The following is a 22,111-nucleotide window of genomic DNA, read 5'->3' as shown; positions in this document are numbered from 1 at the left end:
ACTGTCAAAATGATGTTTTTTGTCAAAACTGTCAAATTGACATTTTCTGTCAAAACTGTCAAAATGATGTTTTCTGTCAAAACTGTCAAATTGACATTTTCTGTCAAAACTGTCAAAATGACGTTTGGTCAAAACTGTCAAATTGACATTTTCTGTCAAAACTGTCAAAATGATGTTTTCTGTCTAAACTATCAAATTGACATTTTCCGTAAAAACTGTCAAAATTACATGTTTGCTCAAAACTGTCAAATTGACATTTTCTGTCAAAACTGTCAAAATGATGTTTTCTGTCAAAACTGTCAAAATGATGTTTTCTGTGAAAACTGTCAAATTGACTTTTTCTGTCAAAACTGTCAAAATCTGTCAATTATCATTAAGATAAATAATATTATGAAAAGAAATGACATCATTTATAACCAAAACCAAACATGACAAAAGTCTGTCAAATTTGACAGTTTGACAGATACTGTCAACAACAATTATAACATATTAATTTTACACCAATATATACATACAAAATATGAAAATTCCATCAAAACTATAAAAACACAACTTTGTATGAAAATTGGTCAAGTGCGAGTCGGATTTTACGTTTTCCATACTAATCGCTCATGAGCGCCTAAATTTTTGAGATAGCAATCATTTAGTACAAAATAGTAAAAGTTTGCTATTTTTGGTACATTCATGACGTTATATCTCGGAAACGGTAAGAGATAGAGCAAAATGGACTTCAGATTTGGGCTTTCGGTGGCACGTTAGTGCCACACGAATATTATGTTTTCGTATATATAGACCTTTTTTGGATCGATTTGGACAAAAAAAAATTTTTGAAATAATCTAACCCGGGTCTAAAATTTTTGTTTATTATCCGATTTTCATGAAAAAAATTGCATTCGATGCAGAATTACTTAAATTTTGGGGTAGCTATAAATCCAACACCCTTAAAAGAAAACCAAAGCGGAGAAAAAAAAACAAAAACAAATGTATGGGAGGTACCAGACGCAGGAACATTTCCACCCAAAAGCGAAAAACCATAGATAGATCATGTAAAATAAAGCCCCTATACCAAGTTTGAAAGAAATCTACCGAGGACGGTACCTATAACCTAACCTAACCTAACCTAACCTAACCTAACCTAACCTAACCTAACCTAACCTAACCTAACCTAACCTAACCTAACCTAACCTAACCTAACCTAACCTAACCTAACCTAACCTAACCTAACCTAACCTAACCTAACCTAACCTAACCTAACCTAACCTAACCTAACCTAACCTAACCTAACCTAACCTAACCTAACCTAACCTAACCTAACCTAACCTAACCTAACCTAACCTAACCTAACCTAACCTAACCTAACCTAACCTAACCTAACCTAACCTAACCTAACCTAACCTAACCTAACCTAACCTAACCTAACCTAACCTAACCTAACCTAACCTAACCTAACCTAACCTAACCTAACCTAACCTAACCTAACCTAACCTAACCTAACCTAACCTAACCTAACCTAACCTAACCTAACCTAACCTAACCTAACCTAACCTAACCTAACCTAACCTAACCTAACCTAACCTAACCTAACCTAACCTAACCTAACCTAACCTAACCTAACCTAACCTAACCTAACCTAACCTAACCTAACCTAACCTAACCTAACCTAACCTAACCTAACCTAACCTAACCTAACCTAACCTAACCTAACCTAACCTAACCTAACCTAACCTAACCTAACCTAACCTAACCTAACCTAACCTAACCTAACCTAACCTAACCTAACCTAACCTAACCTAACCTAACCTAACCTAACCTAACCTAACCTAACCTAACCTAACCTAACCTAACCTAACCTAACCTAACCTAACCTAACCTAACCTAACCTAACCTAACCTAACCTAACCTAACCTAACCTAACCTAACCTAACCTAACCTAACCTAACCTAACCTAACCTAACCTAACCTAACCTAACCTAACCTAACCTAACCTAACCTAACCTAACCTAACCTAACCTAACCTAACCTAACCTAACCTAACCTAACCAGTCGGTCGCGGGACGTGGAGCAGCACGGACGCGTCCACCCTGGCAGCTCCGCCACTGCTCCACTGCTCCAGTGCTCCACTGCGCCAGTGAGCCGGTGCTCCACTGCTGCTTCACGGCGCCGGTGCTCCACCACTGCTCCACGGCGCCGGTGCTCCACCACTGCTCCGCGGCGCCGGTGCTCCACCACTGCTCCGCGGCGCCGGTGCTCCACCACTGCTCCAGTGCGCCACTGCGCCGCCGCGCGCCACTGCTCCGCTGCGCCACCGTGCTCCACCAACTTGATCAGAGTGAATAACAATAGAATCATACAGTGAAAAGTGAAATAGTGACTCAGTTTTTTAGTGCACAGTCTAGTGACACAATTGGATTTTAAAACCGGACACATACACAGTAAGTACATTGGACTATTAGAACTTTTAGAACTTTAGATACACGTAAGAAGTGATAAAACGCTAATATCTTTGAAAAATTGTCTAAAAACCATTTCACAATAATCATGTCTACAAAGCGCCAATTATCAGCCCTGCTGGGAAAAGAAAAACAGTCGGACCCTCGTCCGGCAGGGAGTATTTACTCCTCTCAAACCAATGTAGCAGATGCGTCGCAAGACCATATTGCGTCCAACTCGCTCGATACCAACAAAGACTCGTTGCCGGGGAGTCCAGAGCCAAGCGCAAATGTGACGCGGCCTGAGCTTAAAGACAAAATTGAAAATTTCCTGCGCGAAATCAATAATCAAGTATTAACTATTAATAAGAATTTACTAACAGACCGCACACATAGAAGCATCACGGCGGAAAACAAAAAGGAAATACACACTGCAGGCAGGCAAATAACCGCGATTACCACCGCTTTCACCAAGGACATGACAGGCATATGCGGCCTCGCTGTAGATGCTGCAAGCACACCCTCGAAACTACCTGTTACGCGAGACAACAGCAATAACACGCGTTGCACATCAGCACAGACAGACGTTTCAAATGACAATGCGGCGGCCTTCTTGGACGCAATTACTACAACCACTGATGTGAACACAGTCATAAAGGAACTTTTTAACGAATTTCAAAAGACCACCACTAATCAAATCAAAACACAATTTCAAACACTAAAGAAGGACATCAGCTCGCTAAAGGAAAAACCTACGTCTTCCAACCAAACAACCTCGTATGCTTCAGCTACTGGGAGGCTTGTGCAAGCCCCCCGCCCCAATACAAGCACCTAAACAAACAACATCTAAGCCGGCAATTATAATAACATCGAAGAAGGCCAATGAAGGTGCTCCAGAAACCCTGCAGGCCTGGCGCAAAGCGGTCACATTCCGAGATACGGACTTTGCCCCGACAGCTACAAAATTCGTTTCAAATGGCAAAGTTCGCATAGAATTCAATACAAAACAACAACGCGATGTTGCGCTGCTTAAAACGAACGATGCGAAAACAGACATCATTGCCAATACATCAAAAACCTTGCGCCCAATGATAGTTCTCAAAGGCATATCAACAGATATAGAACCAAAGGATTTGGTACACATCATTGTCAGCCAGAATGAAACAGTCCGAAACACTGTAAGCGAGAACAATAAAATCAAGTTCCATTTCAAACGGTCCAATAAAAACCCTAGACTGTATAACGCCGTTATGATGACGACACCAACCACTTTCAATGCACTCATTAAATTGGGAAAAATCAATGTCGACCATCAACGTGTACATGTCGAAGAGCATATACCATTATTACACTGCTTCGCCTGCTTGGCATTTGGACACACCAGAAAACACTGCAGGGCTAAAATCTCTGTCTGCTCACACTGTGCTTCTAAGGATCACGGATACAATGAATGCCCAAACCAAAAAGACCAAACTAAACTTATGTGCTATAATTGTGACAAGCATAACAGCCAGCAAACCGATGACAAGCACAAATACAACACGGCTCACAGTGCAACATCCTCATTTTGTCCTCGCATGCAGTCTATGTCTCAAAGAATTAAATCACGCATAGACTACGAAGTGAACTAGTCTATCCACATCTTTTTGTGCTTTCAACATGTGCTCCAATTTGAGCTCCAATTTCGCCCGTGCTCCAACTCTTACTCTCTCTCTTCTTATTACCATTTTCACTTCCATTTGCACTTCACTTTGTACCCATATATACGCTTCAATATACGTTTCCATTAAGTCTCGAGCCTGTACTCCAACTTATGCTCCAATATGTGCTCCACTGCTCCACTGCTCCACTATACTGCTCCAGTCTCTGCTCCATCTCGAGCTACCATTTGTGCTCCAACTTCTGCTCCACCAACTGCTCCAGTGCTCCACTGCGCCGGTGCGCCGGTGCTCCACTGCTCCACTGCTCCACTATTCTGCTCCAGTCTCTGCTCCATCTCTGCTCCATCCCGAGCTACCATTTGTGCTCCAACTACTGCTCCACCATGTGCTCCAATTGACACTACAGCTTGTGCGCCAGTGCTCCACTGCTCCACTGCTCCACTATTCTGCTCCAGTCTCTGCTCCATCTCTGCTCCATCTCGAGCTACCATTTGTGCTCCAACTACTGCTCCACCATGTGCTCCAATTGACACTACAGCTTGTGCGCCAGTGCTCCACTGCTCCACTGCTCCACTATACTGCTCCAGTCTCTGCTCCATCTCGAGCTACCATTTGTGCTCCAACTTCTGCTCCACCATGTGCTCCAATTTGAACTCCAATCTGCACTTCAGCTTGTGCTCCAGTGCTCCACTATCCTATCCTATCATGCTCCAGTCTTTGATCCGACTCGCGCTACAATTTGTGCTCCAATATGCGCTCCCATCTTATAATCCATATCTCAATTAATTAACGAGCTTACAGGGGGGCGTCGGCCGGGCGGTCGCCCGCACTCACTGACCTTTGTCGTGAGGCGGGCGACCGGGCGGCCGTGTTTATCCCCCTATAACACATCAATTCACTTTTATTTCTGATGAGAGTCTGCGGTATCGACTGATTTACGTTTGTCGACGCTGCGGGCTCTCATAATAATTATCTTAACATATATACCTAAACTCTTATTTACTTAAATTCTATTATCTGCAAGGGGGCAGTGGCCGGGCGGCCGCCCGCACTCATTGACTTTGTTATGAGGCGGGCGGTCGATCGGCAGAACATACCCTCCTTATAAAAACCTTTATGTTTTAGGATAACTGGTCGCCCGTATCCCTAGCGAGGGCCAGCTATCCCTAAATTCAACTCAAACAAACACACCAGTAACACTCAACATACACCCAACAAAAACATACGACACTCTACACGAAGTGGGGGAGTTTTTAGTCCGTAGGCGGCTGGGCACCATTCCCAGTCGAGTCGGACATAACCGTCGGTACGGGCCGGCGGTATACATGAGTATTCTCTCCCTCACCGCAAAAAAAAACCTAACCTAACCTAACCTAACCTAACCTAACCTAACCTAACCTAACCTAACCTAACCTAACCTAACCTAACCTAACCTAACCTAACCTAACCTAACCTAACCTAACCTAACCTAACCTAACCTAACCTAACCTAACCTAACCTAACCTAACCTAACCTAACCTAACCTAACCTAACCTAACCTAACCTAACCTAACCTAACCTAACCTAACCTAACCTAACCTAACCCTAACCTAACCTAACCTAACCTAACCTAACCTAACCTAACCTAACCTAACCTAACCTAACCTAACCTAACCTAACCTAACCTAACCTAACCTAACCTAACCTAACCTAACCTAACCTAACCTAACCTAACCTAACCCTAACCTAACCTAACCTAACCTAACCTAACCTAACCTAACCTAACCTAACCTAACCTAACCTAACCTAACCTAACCTAACCTAACCTAACCTAACCTAACCTAACCTAACCTAACCTAACCTAACCTAACCTAACCTAACCTAACCTAACCTAACCTAACCTAACCTAACCTAACCTAACCTAACCTAACCTAACCTAACCTAACCTAACCTAACCTAACCTAACCCCAACCTCCAGCGAAGCAAACAAGCCACAAACGAAGTGCTCATCGAGGCTCAAAAGAAGAAAGCAATCGCCATCCTAATACAAGAGCCATACGTCGGAAACATAAAAAAGATGAGGAGCTACCAAGGCGTGAGGATATACCAAAACTCTACTGTCGGAGACGGCACCGTCAAAGCATCAATAGCAATATTAGACAACAGCATAGACGTAGTGCAGTGCCCGGAACTGACCACCAATAACATCGTGGTGGTCAAGATTCGAACCAGAGCATGGACGGTAGCCCTCACGTCATACTACTTTGAACCCGACCAGCCCATTGAGCCATATATTGAGAACCTCAAAGAGATCTCTAAAGCCGCAAAAGGGCGACTTATCATCGGAGGGGACGCTAACGCCAAAAGTTTCTGGTGGGGCAGTAGACAGGAGGACCTCAGAGGAGAGTTGCTAACCGGCGGACTGTCTGAGATGGGTCTGCAGATCCTCAACAACGGGGACACTCCCACATTCGATACCATACGCGGAGGAAAAGGTACAGTAGCCACGTTGACGTGTCAGCTTGTTCGGAAGACATCTTGGACATAGTCAGCGGGTGGAGGATCCTCGAGGGCCTCACCTGTTCGGACCACAACGGAATTACATTCAACATAAATCTAATAAAATCATCAGGGATAAGTATAGAAAGAACAACAAGGATATTTAACACAAAGAAAGCAAATTGGGAGCAGTTTCATAGCAAATTGCCCCAATTTATGATTGAAAATAAATTAACAATAGAGAACATAGACAAAATAGAAAACACAATAGATTTAGAGACCACAGTACAAAAATACACGAAAGCAATAACAGACACGTGTAAAGCGACAATCCCCGAAAAGAAGAAGAAAGAGACAATTAAAATCCCGTGGTGGTCCGAACAGCTGGCAGCACTGAAAAAGGAAGTCACCACCCGAAGACGAAGAATCCGCAATGCAGCACCAAATCGCAGACAGATGGTAGTAAGACTGTACCTGGAAGAAAAAGAAAAGTATGAACTGGCAATAAAAGAAGCTACAGAAAAAAGCTGGAAAGAGTTCTGTAGCAAACAAGACAGGGAAGGAATGTGGGAAGGGATCTACAGAGTGATCGGAAGAACGTCCCAGAGGGAAGAAGATCTACCACTAATAAAGGAAGGCAAAACGCTGGACGCAGAGGGATCCGTAGAATTGCTGGCAGAGACTTTCTACCCCGGGGACACAACGGAGGGAGATAATGCACATCATCGGTGCATCAGAGACACGGCTAAAAATGTAAATAAGGAGAGTCATGATGACGAACATGACCCACCCTTCATTTACGAAGAGCTTAATTCAGCAGCAAAGTCGTTCAACCCGAAGAAGGCTCCCGGGGTAGACGGCCTCACGGCAGACATCTGCTCGCAGGCAATTAACACTGCCCCAAAACTCTTCCTGGCGATACTAAACAAATGCCTGGCACACCACTATTTCCCAAAGATCTGGAAGAAAGCAACAGTGGTCATTCTGAGAAAACCGGGCAAAGAGTCATACACCACTCCAAAGTCCTACAGACCGATAGGGCTCCTTCCTATACTGGGGAAGATCTACGAAAAGATGCTGATCAAGCGCATCAAGTATCATACTTTACCGCGAATCAGTACTCGTCAATTTGGTTTCATGCCCCAAAGGAGCACGGAGGACGCACTGGTCACCCTCGTCAGGCGCATAAAGGACAAACTCCAGGAGAGAAAAATCGTCGTAATGGTCTCCCTCGACATAGAGGGGGCCTTTGACAGTGCCTGGTGGCCGGCCATTGAGACCAGATTGGCTGAGGAAAAATGCCCGTCGAACTTGAGGCGCGTGATCAGTAGCTACCTTAGTGACAGACAGGTGGAGGTCAGATATGCTGGAGAAAAGTGCACGAGAGAAACGGAAAAGGGATGTGTCCAGGGTTCCATCGGGGGGCCAATATTATGGAATCTCCTTCTGGATCCACTTCTAAAGGAAATGGAAAGTCGGGAAATATACTGCCAGGCCTTCGCAGATGACGTGGTGCTAATGTTTGATGGCAAGGAAGCCTGTGAAATCGAAAGACGGGCAAACGTCGCCCTCGAACACGTTCGGGAGTGGGGCGTCGGAAATAAGCTTAAGTTCGCGCCACATAAGACAAACGCCATGATACTAACAAAAAAGCTTAAATTTGACGCCCCACGCCTGAGCATGGGAGGGGTCGACGTCGGAATGTCCTCAGAAATCAAGATTCTCGGGCTCACCATAGACCACAAACTTACATTCAATGCCCACATCTCCAACGCGTGTAAAAAGGCCGCGAACATATATAAGCAGCTGACAAGAGCTGCCCGCGTCAGCTGGGGCCTGAGTCCAGAAGTCATTCGGACAATTTACACCACGGCAGTAGAACCCGTAATATTATACGCATCGGCAGCATGGGCACCAGCGGCTGAAAAACTGGAGAGCCGAAAGAAACTCAATGCCATCCAAAGAGGATACACGCAGAAAATGTGCAAAGCATACCGAACGGCATCCTTGAACTCTGTTCTCCTGCTAACAGGGACGCTCCCCTTAGATCTCCGAGTCCGAGAGGCAGCCTTGCTATACGAGGCTAAGAAGGGAGCACCCTTTCACCAACTAGCTGATCGAGAGACGGAGAAAATGGCACCGAAAATGCAGGCTCCACACCCAGCGAAACAAATAGACCTGCAGTTCATCTGCTTGGGAGACGAAGAGCAGTATCAGCAACACAGGGACTACCCTGTGCGCATCTTCACAGACGGGAGTAAGATCGAGGGCAAAGTGGGGGCGGCGCTATCAATATGGAATAGCACCGCGGAGACCCGGGCCCTCAAATTCACGCTATCATCATACTGCACCGTCTACCAGGCAGAATTGCTGGCTCTATGCAGAGCAACCGAGGTCGCACTTAAACATAAAGAGGCCACCTTTGGAATATATAGCGACTCGAGAGCAGCATTGCAAACAGTGGTTAACTCTGACTCCACCCACCCACTAGCAGTCGAAACCAGGAGCAATCTGAGTCATTGCAGAGCCCAAAATAAGAGTGTATCCTTATTCTGGATCAAAGCGCATGCGGGATTGGTGGGGAACGAGAGAGCCGACGAGCTCGCGAAAGAGGCAGCCCTAAAAGGGAAGAAGAAAGCCGAGTACGACAAGTGTCCCATCTCGTTCATCAAACGTGCTATTCGCACTGAAACAATAGATGAATGGGACACAAGATACAAAAAAGAAGACACGGCCGCAACAACAAAACTCTTCTTCCCAGACCCAAAAACAGCTCACAAAATCATCCGCAAGATAAAACTGGACGGCATAACGACCCAGCTACTCACAGGTCACGGAGGGTTCTCTTCATACCTGAACCGCTTCAAGTGTAAGGAGAGCCCATCATGCATCTGTGAACCAGAAGCAGAAGAAACAGTCCAACACATTGTCCTGGAATGTCCCGTATTTGCCATGCAAAGATTTAATATTGAACAGCTTCTGGATATAGAACTTAGCCCAATGGGCCTTGCAGATATTATAAAAAGTAAAAACAGAGACGTATTTCTAAAATACTGTAAAGAAATAGTAAGTAAGGTAATAAATAGGAATAAAGTATAAGAAAGGGTATATAACTATATATATTAATATATATCAGCATTATATACCAGTTAAAAAGTTGGAAAAATATTGTAAGAATAGAAACATTGTAAGAACATGTCCCTACAAACCATAGAGTTTAAGTCACACATTGTAATTAAATAAAAAACAGCGTGTAAAAGTTATTCCCCCCATTTCTTTTGGAAATAAATAAAGAAAATTTTAGAATAGATAGAATGACCTAGGTGGGAGTCCCACCCACAGATAGTACAAAAGATGAAGAATGACAGAAAGAAAATGTATGCAGAAAGAAAGTGCGAGAAGAATACAAGAGAGAACTGGCATGAAAGAAACAGCTTAGCACAGGCTCCGACAACGTTGGAGGTTTCCGATATAAAAAAAAAAAAAAAAAAAAAAAAAAAAAAACCTAACCTAACCTAACCTAACCTAACCTAACCTAACCTAACCTAACCTAACCTAACCTAACCTAACCTAACCTAACCTTTTTTTTTTTTTTTTTTTTTTTTTTTTTTTTTTGACGCAGGGGAATGCATTTACGCATCTCACCCCGGGCTGAGGAGGCCCATTAGGGGGTGGTATGTGGGACTCCCTCCTCCCATGTCCCCCCTCTGCTAGTCAGAGGGAGGGGGAGGAGAATACCCACTAAACCCCTGCGGCGTTTCCGTCCAAGCCGTTATTGGGGGGTGCAATGAGCTCGCTAGCACGTCATCACGGCACCCCCCCGGCAGTCCTGGCCCGGTTAGGGAACCGGGACTTCACACCATTTGTGTAGGGAGAGTCAGCAAACGCATAACTGGACTCTCCCCCCTTCCCAAGTAGGCCTTGTTATGCGGGTCCTCTACCCGCGGCTCTACTGGGGCATGACACGGTTTACGTTAGCAAACCGCCTGCGCCTTCTGCCTATTCTTCTGCGGCGGTTTGGAAGCGCATTGGGGTCTTCCTCACGCTCTCGCTCATCAGCCTCTTTCTGCAACATAACTGTATTGCAGAAGAGGTCCACTGCATCCCAGAATCTCTCGCTGCTCAGCATGGCCGCCACGACACTGTGCAGCGAGAGATCATTCGTCCCAATAATAGCCACCAACGCATTCCTCTCCACGACCCAGCGGTTACAGTTCATCAATGTATGCTGGGCCGTGTCGTCCGCCTCACCGCACTGATGACAGACCGGGGTGGGCTCCCGACCAATCATGTGCAGGTAATGACCGAAACAGCCGTGTCCGGTCAACACCTGCACTAGTCTGAACCCCACTCTGCCATGAGTGCGGTCCAACCATCCGTCAAATGACGGGAGAACCGCCCCTATTGTCCAGGTCCCATAGAGGCAACTCTCCAGGTCTACTTTCCACCGCTCCCTAAGCCTTTCCAGCGCGAGTCTGCGCTCGTTTCTGACTTCCTCAGGAGCAGGGAAAACTCCTGTCTCCCTGCTCCTGATCCTTCTCATATGCATTTCTGCTAGTACCCCAGCATCTAGTTCCCAGGGGGAGGTGCCCGCCAATACACATGCCGCCGCCCATCCCACTGTCACGTACGCTCTGCATACGCGTATGGCTATGACTCTTTGGGGCCTCCGTAATAGGGCCTTATTTTCACCATTCAGCTTATCGGCCCAAATCGGGGCCCCATAGAGCGCCATGGATCGAGCCACTCCAGCGTATAGGCGTCGACATGCGTGGGAGGGACCTCCCACATTCGGCAACAATCGACCCATCTCCGAAGCTGCAGCCACTATTCGGGGAGCAATTTGACGGAAGTGCTCCCCAAACTTCCATTTCCCGTCCAGTACGAGGCCAAGGTATTTTATATAGGGCGCCACCTGTATCCTCTCATTGCACACTTTGAGGGAGGTACCCGCAGGCACCCTCCATCCTCTTTTCCCAAAGACTATTCCCTCAGTTTTCGAAAGCGCGACCTTCAGTCCCAGGAGGCGGATTCTGAGGACTATCAGGTCCGCCGCCACTTCAGCCCTCCGCAATGCCTCTCTTAATTCTTTGCCCCGAATGGCGACCATTGTGTCATCTGCATAACACATAAGGGCCATCCGGGGGAGCAACTCTGCTCGAATGGCCCAGTCAAAACCGATGTTCCACAACAGGGGTCCAAGGACCGACCCCTGGGGAACACCGCAGGCCATCCGCCTCTCTAGCCGTCCATTAGGGGTGTCGCAGACCACAACCCTGTCTGTCAGGTAATGGTCTATGACCCGCCTCAGGTATGGGGGCATCTCATGGTACTTGAGAGCCTCACGAATCACCGAGTACGGGAGGGTACCAAACGCATTGGCAATGTCCAAGGACACCGCAATGGCTCCCTCCCCTCTCTTCTGAGCATCCTCACAGAAGGCCCTCAGTGCCCCCAATGCATCCATTGTTGATCTGCCATTGCGAAAGCCATACTGGCGGTCCGACAGATTTGGTCCCGTCTCATTCATGTGCCGATTAATCCGGGAAGCTATGATGCGCTCCAGCATCTTCCCGGACTCATCCAGCAGCACCAGGGGCCTCCATCCGGATGGGGAATCCGCCGGCCTTGTCTCCTTCCGAAGGAGGCACACTGTTCCCTCCTTCCAGCACCTTGGAAACTGTCCCTCCTTGAGGCACTGGTCAAAGATGGACTTGAGGCGATCTCCGAGGAACTCCATCGCAATTGGGATTATTTTGCCGTGGATCCCATCCGGACCAGGGGCTTTTCTACAGGCCTTTATTTTATGGGCCACGTAGGCCATCTCGCCTTCTGTTACGAGGGGTACCGTGTCAGGATCAATTGGAAGCTCCTCTCGGGGAACCACCATTGCAGGCGGGTTAAAAGCTGGGGCTGCAGGAAACAATCCTTCTAGGATATTTTGGAGTGTCCCCATTTCCATCGTATCCATGGGAGCAGCCCGGCGTAGCTTTTTCCTTACAAGTTTGTAGGGCCGCCCCCATGGGTTCTCATCTAGTGAGGCCAAAAAGGCCGTGTACGCCGAATCTTTTGCTTTGGCAATGGCAAGATTCAAGGCCTTCTTGGCCTCGCTTAGCGCTACGTAATGGGTATCCAGTTCCTCCTGCGTGTGCCTCCTCCTCCGGCAGCGCGAAAATTGCCGTCGCGCCGCATTGCTTGTAACCCAGAGAGCAGCTACTTCTGGACACCACCAATACGCGGCCTTTTTCCTTTTGGGAGGCCCCACTCTTCTCATTGAGGCATCACAGGTCCTCGTGAGAGAAGCTCGGAAGCCGAGGGCCATGTTGTCTGCGCTGTCGACCTCGGGTGTTTGCCGACCCCATCTGGCCTCCACCATGGCTGCCTCTCTGGCCGCATCACGGTCCAATGAGGCCAGGCTCCATCTCGGTAGTCTCCCAGTTCTCCTTGCTGGTATGGGCTGTTGGGACCGAGCTCTGGAGACCCTCATTCTGATGTATAGATGATCGGAGAGGGTCTCCGTGTCTTCTAAGACACGCCAATTTGTAATGCATGCTGACACTGTTGGGGAGGCCAATGTGATATCAACAATTGACCCCCCTTGTGCACGCACACAAGTGTCAGCTGCTCCACGGTTGACCACCTCAAGACCAATCCCTACAAGCCAGTCCAGGAGAGCCTCTCCTCTAAGATCAGTCCTAGGGGAACCCCACGCAGTGCATTTGGCGTTTAAGTCCCCCATGACTATAATGGGGGAAGGAGTCACCCCAGCTACAGCCCGCCCGAGTCTCTCCAGGTAAGCCTCAAACTCACGTAGTGGCCTATTAGGGGAGAAGTAAACGCCGATTATTATAATCTCCCCCATTTTGGCCACTACATATCCCGCGCCGCAAGAGATTTTAGAGAGTGGCAGTCCACCTATTGCCGGTACCACAATGGCTACCGAGCCATCTCGTCCGCTTTTGTCACCTGCCCAGTTCGACTGTGGAGGGACAAAGTACGGCTCTGCAACAACACACGCAGCAATCTCCCACTCCGCCATACACTGGATCATAAGATCTTGTGCTCGAGGGGAGTGGTTTATGTTGCATTGCAACAACTCTAAATTTTTCATTAGAGGCATTAAAGTGCCATGGGTTGTTGCTCCGCCCTACTTTCTGCGTTCTGAATGGTTGCAGGGCCTACTCTATAGGCCTCTTTCCCTCTTACTGGTGGTGGGGAGCAAGCCTGTCCGCCCATAACATGTCCTGCCTTGAGACCAGCATGATGGCATACAGCACACCAGGGCGCCAAGGCTGTGCATTCCCTGCTCATGTGACCCGGCTTGCTGCATCTATAGCACCAGTCACCTCTGTCCACCAGGGACGGGCACAAAGGTCTCGTGTGTCCCGTCCCCATGCAGCGGTAGCACCGTAAGGGCAGCTGTTCCATGGCCTCCACCCGTGCCGCTGACCAACCCAGCATGATACGTCCTGCCGTGACGACAACTTTGGCCGCTGTGAGTGGGCAGCGTATAATGACCGACCCGGACCCATTAGCTGCCATTCTTATGGCCCCGACGGAAACTTGATCCTCTTGGCATTTTCCTCGTATGGCAACTTCCGCTTTTAGGATTTCTGGTGTGACAGATTCATCAAAACCAGAAATCCTAATTTCGGCCTTTTTCACTGGCCTATAAACTTCAGCCACATCACCTATGAGCACACGGAGTCTATCTGCTAGGTTGTCAGCCGCCTGGCTACTCTGTTCTCCTGGAACCTCAATTATACGTGCCCCTGCGACCGATTTACGCACCTTGAGGTGGTCAACGCCCAGTTCTGCCAACTTTAGCGTGGTGGCCTTTTCCATCACCGATCTATAGTCCGTTTGGGCGTCAGGCTTAAGAGCCACCACGACCGCCGCCATGGTTGGGACCACAAGTTTCGGGGCCGACGTCTTTTTGGGGGATGTTCCCCTATTTGGATCCTGCTTCTGTTGGGGCTGGGAAGCATTAGGGCCCGTACCCTTAGCCTTCTTCTTATTGACCACCGTTGTCCACTTTTCCTGTGGAGGCGCAGGCGGCGGCACATTTGGACGAGCCACTCGCCTGCGGTGGCGCCCAAGGGCGAAGCTTGCGCCTCACCATCTTGTACGGCCTACCCCACGGATCGTTGTTCAGAGTCTCCAACATCTCCTTCTCTGCCAGATCCTTCGCTCTGCCGATTGCCCCCTGCAGTACTTTGACGGCCGTCGTGTACGCTGCGTACAGCCGCTCCTCCTCTGGCGCGTCTCGGATACGCCGCCTTCGGTAGTGAGTGTACTGGCGTCTCGCAGCAACACACGACTCGCGCAGTTGCGCAAGTTCAGCGGACCACCAGTACACAGCACGTTTAGGAGGTATCGGGCCCACTCGCGGCATCGCAGCATCGCACACCTCGACCATGGCACTCCCCATCCTCTCGGCTTCCGCGTCAACCTCCACTGGGGCTTCGACGGCTGGCAGCCAGGCTTTCACCACGGCTGCTTCGAGCAATACCTCCCGGTCTAAGCGTTTGACTGCCCAACGCGGGCCGTCCCCTTGCAAAGGCCGGTTCAGACCGATCGGGTTGACTGGAAGTGTGGAGACTTCAAACCGAATGTATCGGTGATCCGACAACGTCTCCACATCTTCCAACACTTCCCAGCCTCGAACACGGCGCGCCAGGGCAGCGTTCGCGAACGTGACGTCCACGATGGAGCCACCCTGTTGCCGCACACACGTGTTGACCGACCCTCGGTTGAGGACGACCAGCCCAGTCGATATTGCCCACTCCTCTAATTCAGCCCCGCGGGCGTCCGTTGCCGGCGATCCCCACGCAGTGGATTTCGCGTTAAGGTCCCCAGCTACGAGCACCATGCCCGGCCGCCTTCTGCCGATCAGAGCTCCGACCTCGATCAGAAACTGTTCGAATTCGGCCAGAGTCCGGTTCGGCGAGAAGTACGCTCCCACCAGCATAATGTCACCAACCCAGGCCGCAACGTATCCACGGCCCCTTTCTATTCTTTGGGGCGGCGTGGGACCGGCGGGCGAATTGGTGACAATAGCCACTAGGCCGTCTACGTCGCCAGCCCAGTTGTCCCTAGGTGGGACAGAGTAGGGCTCGGCAATAACCCCCACACTAATCTGCCATTCCGCCAGGCTCTGGTACACAAGGTCCTGTGCTCTGGCAGAATGGTTGATGTTCCCCTGCAGGAAGCTGATGGCCATTATTTATTTAGCGGCCATTGCTTCCCCCAACGCATTGCTGGCCGCGGGTGTTGTTGCGGCCGGCTGGGAGGACTGCGAGGGGGCCGGGGGGCCATCGCGAGTCTTCCTATCCTTCCTCGGTCCTCGGGCAGTGCACGCCTTGGAGCCCAGGGCATGGCTTGCCGACTTACCCGATGCCTCGCACACTGCACAGTGGGGCTCGGCCGAGCATTGTGCCGCCTTGTGGTCCGGCTTTCCACATCGGTAGCACAGACTGCCGCGATCTATTTGCGCTTGGCATTGCGCCCTGACATGCCCAACCTCCAGGCAGCGGTAGCAGCGTAATATTCTGGGCTCCAGCAGCTTCACCTGTGCCGAAGACCATCCAACCAGGAAACGACCACCGTCGGACACCTTCTTTGCCGCCGTGACCGGGCAGCGTACCCAGACTGTACCAAGACCAGTGTGATCCCGGCGGATTTCCCCTGCCTTGACCTGATCCTGAGTACATTCCCCGGCTCGAGCGACGGCGACGACTACCTCCTCCGACGTCACAGAGTCATCCAGGTTGGATAGTCGCAACTCCGCACACTTTGTCGGCCTGGACACTCGGACTTCCTCTCCCAGTTTTTCCGCCAGCTCCCTTGCCAGCTTATCGGCCTTCTCACCGCTGTTCACACCCGGCAGCTGCAGGATCCGTGCGCCAGTGGCTGCCCGCCGAAAACGCAAATCGGAAATGCCCAGATCAGCTAGCTTGACCTTCTCCTTTGCTACGGCCAGCACCTTGGCATACGTTGCGCCGTTTGCCTCCGCTTCCGGTTGCAGCGTCAGCACCACAGCTGCCGATCGCGGCGGGCGAAGACCTCTACTACGTGTCTTTGCCTTTGCCTGAGCCTTCTCGTTCGCTGCCTTCCTTTTTGTGTTTGCCTGGGGCTGCGTCTTCGACTGTGCAGCGGCCCTCCTCCTCGCGCTCCTACTCACCACTGAAGTCCATTGCTGGTCCGAGGACCCAGGTGCAGGGGGTGGCGGCTGCTGACCGCTTGGGGCCGACGGTCCAGCGACAGCAGTGGGCTGTGATTTCGCCTTCTTTCTCTTCTTCTTTGACTTTTCGCCCTTTTGGGGCTCGACCGTAAAATTTGGGGGCCCCGGGAAGGCGTGACCCCTGCCGCTTTCCCCGGTGTGACCGTTTGCGCGGCCTGTCGTCCCCGGTCTACTGCCAGTGGGGTCTGTCCTGTTTTGTTTGGCAGAAGCCTGCCATCTCGCTCCAAGGCTCCGAGTCTGTCGTCAAGGATACGTCCCACCTTAACTGTGATTGCCCCGATCAGGTCGTCCACATGGGGACGTCCGAGGGCAGCGGCGGGCTGCGGCGCCTCCCTGTCTATTGCCTTTGAGGGAGGTGAGTCCCAACGCGGCATTTGGAGCCGTTCCATGTCCTCGCGAATTTTGCGAAGCTCGCAACGCACATCTGCTAGCTCCGCTTTGAGGCGCTTATTTGCGGCCTCTAATTGTCGCGTTTCATCAGACACGGAGTGTGTCCTGAGCTCCTCAAAAACTTCCTTTAACGCCTTGACCGAATCTTTTAGGGCCTTTTGGAAGGTGCCCTTAAGATGGCTCGACTTGTCGGCCACCATCTTGATGGCTTTCAGATTGGCATCTATTCGGTCATTGAGACTCCCTCCCGATCCTCGGTGGACGCTTCAGAGAGTCCCCTTTGGCGGGTTGCGACAGACCGACAGAAGTTCTCCGCCTCCCTTTCCTCGCGAAGCCGCAGCTCCTCACGTTTCTCCTTATTGGTGGCCTCGCGGGCCTTTAAGTAATCCCCCGTAGCGTGCAGTTGGGATGCAGTGTCCTCGGCCACTTCCGTCCCATGCGGCAAGCGCGAACCGGAGCCGAGCCGGATGCGCTCCACCAGGACGACGGGTGTTCGGCCCAGCGGATCGGTCTTACTAAAAGGACCAATTTTACGCCCCCTTTTGCTCTCTTGCCCCTCTTGGCAGTGTCTGACAGCAGTGTCCCGACTCCCGCGTCGCTCTCTGAGCCGGAGGAAAGCGCTAGGTCATCCGCGGGCCGCTTGTCGGGCCTCGAGCCCCAAAACTTCCTGCACATTTCTGTGGTCGAGGGCTCCGCTTGCGCCTTTGGGGGACCCATTTCCACCGAGCCCTCCGAGTCGCCGGTGTCGGCCTCCCCTCGCCGAACAGGTCACGTCTGTCCAGCCTTGAGGGGGAGAAGTACTCTTCTCTCTCCTCTTCTCTCTCAGGCGACTGAGTCGCTTCCACTCCGCGGATGCCGGTGTTCCTCCCGGTAAAAACTCTCGTTCGGTTCGGAGTCGAAGGACGCACGAACTGCCTATATCCTGGGAGCACAGGCGCATCCTCCGCTCCCGTTTGTGTGTCAGGCACGGTGTATCGAATATAGCGCCCAAGCGCGTCCCGCAGTGGGCGGAACCCCGCCGGGACGGGCTTAGGCGAGGGCAGGGCAAGCCCGGGTGAGGACGGGGTGCCCGCCGCCTCCTCGCTGACCGAATCTCCTCCTCCGTGTGCTGGTTTCGGGGAGGGCTCGGTCACAGCCTCCTCCGCAACCTAACCTTTTTTTTTTTTTTTTTTTTTTTTTACGTGGGGAATGCGTTTACGCATACCGCCGGGTCTGAGGTGGTGTGCGACCCGGTCGGTTATGTGGGGCTCGAGGCTGTAAAAGGGCCCCCCTACCCACTAAACCCCACGGTGTCCTCTCACCGCTTTATGTGCGGGGTCCCGGGAAGCTGTAAAGGGCGTCCGCGACCCCGCAGCGGCCATCCTGGATCAGGATACGTCACTGGTCAGGCTATGAGCCGACCGATCCTCGCCTTGGGAGCGCTTCCCGGACACAGGGGTCGCGCTCTCCAACTCGAGAGCCAGCGTATTGGGCGAGGGCGCTCTCATGCATCGCTCGCCCGCCGGCTGTCGTTAGGGTGGCAGGTTCCGCTCGTGAGCGGCACGTCTGCGGCCTGTGCGGCGGCGGCGCATCGGGTTTGCCTCGGCCTGGGTTTCCCGTTCGCGCTCCGCCGCCTCCTTCTCTTTGAGGACGTGCTCGCTGAAAGAGAGCAGAGCCTCCCACCCTTCTTCGCTAGCCACGATGGCCCGCACCACCGCCGGCAGCGACAGGTCTGGCCCCACCCGGGCCACCACCTCCCGCCGCTCCGCCCCCATGCCGGACACTCGGCCAGCGTGTGCCAGGCCGAGTCCTCGCCAGCTCCGCACGCGTGGCACTCCGGTGTCGGCTCTCTCCGAGCGACTTTGTACAGGTACGAGCCGAAGCAGCCATGGCCCGAAAGTACCTGTACAAGCCGAAAGGTGAGCACGCCATGCTCACGGTCTAACCATTTTTGGAGCACTGGCCGTATCGCTTCGATGGTGCGGACTCCTGCGCTTGGGCGCTCAAGCCTGGCTGACCACCGCTCTACTGCTGCCTGGTGAAGTATCTCTCGCTGCGCTCTGATCTCCTGGGGCGCTGGCCAGAGATCGCGAGCTAGAGCCTCCTTACGCCATACGAATAGGGAAGCCAGGATTTGCGCCTCCAGATCCCAGGGTAGGGTTCCCGCTAGGGCGCAAGCTGCTTCAGAACCTATTGTCCTATACCCTCTTATCACTCGCTGCGCCATCACTCTCTGCGGTCGCCGTAGCTGTGATATGTTCTTATCACTGAGTGCGTCAGCCCACGCTGGGGCACCGTAGAGAGCCATTGAGCGCAGGACTCCCGTGTACAGGCGGCGGCATGATGCCCTAGGCCCACCCAGATTTGGCAGTATGCGCCCAAAGGCCGCAGCCGCTCGCACCAACCTGGGCGCCAGGCGCTCAAAGTGTGCTCTGAAGTTCCACTTGCTGTCAAGCGTGACACCGAGGTAGAGAAGTGTAGGCCTGACAACCTAACCTAACCTAACCTAACCTTTTTTTTTTTTTTTTTTTTACGTGGGGAATGCGTTTACGCATACCGCCGGGTCTGAGGTGGTGTGCGACCCGGTCGGTTATGTGGGGCTCGAGGCTGTAAAAGGGCCCCCCTACCCACTAAACCCCACGGTGTCCTCTCACCGCTTTATGTGCGGGGTCCCGGGAAGCTGTAAAGGGCGTCCGCGACCCCGCAGCGGCCATCCTGGATCAGGATACGTCACTGGTCAGGCTATGAGCCGACCGATCCTCGCCTTGGGAGCGCTTCCCGGACACAGGGGTCGCGCTCTCCAACTCGAGAGCCAGCGTATTGGGCGAGGGCGCTCTCATGCATCGCTCGCCCGCCGGCTGTCGTTAGGGTGGCAGGTTCCGCTCGTGAGCGGCACGTCTGCGGCCTGTGCGGCGGCGGCGCATCGGGTTTGCCTCGGCCTGGGTTTCCCGTTCGCGCTCCGCCGCCTCCTTCTCTTTGAGGACGTGCTCGCTGAAAGAGAGCAGAGCCTCCCACCCTTCTTCGCTAGCCACGATGGCCCGCACCACCGCCGGCAGCGACAGGTCTGGCCCCACCCGGGCCACCACCTCCCGCCGCTCCGCCCCCATGCCGGACACTCGGCCAGCGTGTGCCAGGCCGAGTCCTCGCCAGCCCCGCACGCGTGGCACTCCGGTGTCGGCTCTCTCCGAGCGACTTTGTACAGGTACGAGCCGAAGCAGCCATGGCCCGAAAGTACCTGTACAAGCCGAAAGGTGAGCACGCCATGCTCACGGTCTAACCATTTTTGGAGCACTGGCCGTATCGCTTCGATGGTGCGGACTCCTGCGCTTGGGTGCTCAAGCCTGGCTGACCACCGCTCTACTGCTGCCTGGTGAAGTATCTCTCGCTGCGCTCTGATCTCCTGGGGCGCTGGCCAGAGATCGCGAGCCAGAGCCTCCTTACGCCATACGAATAGGGAAGCCAGGATTTGCGCCTCCAGATCCCAGGGTAGGGTTCCCGCTAGGGCGCAAGCTGCTTCAGTACCTACTGTCCTATACCCTCTTATCACTCGCTGCGCCATCACTCTCTGCGGTCGCCGTAGCTGTGATATGTTCTTATCACTGAGTGCGTCAGCCCACGCTGGGGCACCGTAGAGAGCCATTGAGCGCAGGACTCCCGTGTACAGGCGGCGGCATGATGCCTTAGGCCCACCCAGATTTGGCAGTATGCGCCCAAAGGCCGCAGCCGCTCGCACCAACCTGGGCGCCAGGCGCTCAAAGTGTGCTCTGAAGTTCCACTTGCTGTCAAGCGTGACACCGAGGTAGAGAAGTGTAGGCCTGACAGCAATAGGAACCCCCCACCACTATCTCTGCGTCAGCAGGTGGCGCTCTTCGCGCACCATAGAAGCAGACAGCTTCCGACTTTGGAAGCGCTACTTCCAGGCCCAGCCGTCGAATCCTGCTCACACAGTGAGCGACAGCCGCTGTTGCCAGCACGGCCGCGTCGCGGTAACTGGGTCCCATGGCCATCACGAGCGTGTCATCTGCGTAGCAGATGACTGAGACTCCACGCAAGTTTTCCCCCTTAGGACCCAGTTATATCCTATGTTCCACAAGAGTGGTCCTAGGACCGACCCCTGTGGAACCCCACACGTCATTTCCCTTCTTCCCCACTCCTGTTGTGCAGGCCAGGTAATGCACCTCTCACTGAGGTACGCCTCTATGATTTTATACAGGTAGAGTGGGACCTGGTGGTACCGCAGCGCTTCTTTTATTGTCTCCCAGGGGAGGGTGTTGAAGGCATTGGCAATGTCTAGTGAGACTGCCAAGACCACGTCACCCTGGGACACGGCCTCCTTGGCTAACGTTTTTACCTCCAGTATCGCGTCGACGGTGGAGCGCCCCCTGCGGAATCCGAACTGTGAATCCGCCAGGTTTGGTCCTTCATTCTCCATGTGTTTGATGAGGCGGGCAGCGATCACGCGTTCGAACAGCTTGCCCACCTCATCAAGAAGGACTATGGGTCGGTAGCCGGAGGGAGAGTCAGCCGGTCGCCCCTCCTTTTTAAGCAATACCAGCTTGCCGGACTTCCACTCTTTTGGGAAACAACCCTGCTCCAGGCAAGCATTTAGGACCCGCAGTACCCTCGCCTCTAGGGCGCCCAAGGCTAAAACCCATGCACGGCCCGGGATGCCGTCGGGCCCGGGGGCCGTGTTCTTCCCGCGAAGCCGGTTGACCACCGCACCTAGCTCTGGAGGGAGTATTGGCGGAACGACTTCCTCCTCTGTGGGCCTCACCACTGGCGGCGCCATTGGAGGCGGCTGGTGAGGTCCCCTTTCAGGGAACAGCGCCGAGATTACGCGAGCAACGAGGTCCGGCTCAAGCGTCTGCGTCACCGGGGAGCCCATGGCCGCAGTTTGCTCCTCACCAGTTTGTAGGGCCTTCCCCATGGGT

General features: G+C 52.3%; 2 protein-coding genes across 2 annotated transcripts; both read right to left on the bottom strand.

Moving 5' to 3' along the window:
- Positions 1 to 15,794: 15,794 nt before the first annotated feature.
- On the bottom strand, positions 15,795 to 17,401 carry LOC125238545 (actin cytoskeleton-regulatory complex protein pan1-like). Its single transcript, XM_048145879.1, has 2 exons — positions 16,931 to 17,401; positions 15,795 to 16,883 (listed from the first exon to the last, which is right to left on the bottom strand). The coding sequence occupies exons 1-2, from the start codon at positions 17,399 to 17,401 to the stop codon at positions 15,795 to 15,797; spliced, it is 1,560 nt and encodes a 519-aa protein (XP_048001836.1).
- Positions 17,402 to 20,044: 2,643 nt separating this feature from the next.
- Positions 20,045 to 21,181, bottom strand: LOC125238544. Its single transcript, XM_048145878.1, has 3 exons — positions 21,081 to 21,181; positions 20,451 to 20,959; positions 20,045 to 20,415 (listed from the first exon to the last, which is right to left on the bottom strand). Exons 1-3 carry the CDS (start codon positions 21,179 to 21,181, stop codon positions 20,045 to 20,047), a joined length of 981 nt encoding a protein of 326 aa, XP_048001835.1.
- Positions 21,182 to 22,111: the final 930 nt, after the last annotated feature.

This window comes from Leguminivora glycinivorella, chromosome 24 (assembly GCF_023078275.1).
Source record: "Leguminivora glycinivorella isolate SPB_JAAS2020 chromosome 24, LegGlyc_1.1, whole genome shotgun sequence".
NCBI lineage: Eukaryota > Metazoa > Arthropoda > Insecta > Lepidoptera > Tortricidae > Leguminivora > Leguminivora glycinivorella.
This window is presented reverse-complemented; position numbering and strand designations above follow the sequence as displayed.

Excerpts from the sequence above, each read along its gene's own strand:
- LOC125238545 (XM_048145879.1), bottom strand. The coding sequence starts at position 17,401 with ATGGTGGCCGACAAGTCGAGCCATCTTAAGGGCACCTTCCAAAAGGCC. Across the intron at positions 16,884-16,930 it reads CACCGGGGAAAGCGGCAGGG|GGCGAAAAGTCAAAGAAGAA; the intron begins GTCACGCCTTCC and ends GAGCCCCAAAAG.
- LOC125238544 (XM_048145878.1), bottom strand. The coding sequence starts at position 21,181 with ATGGGACCCAGTTACCGCGACGCGGCCGTGCTGGCAACAGCGGCTGTC. Across the intron at positions 20,960-21,080 it reads CTGGAAGTAGCGCTTCCAAA|CAAGTGGAACTTCAGAGCAC; the intron begins GTCGGAAGCTGT and ends CACGCTTGACAG. Across the intron at positions 20,416-20,450 it reads GCTCCAAAAATGGTTAGACC|GTACTTTCGGGCCATGGCTG; the intron begins GTGAGCATGGCG and ends CGGCTTGTACAG.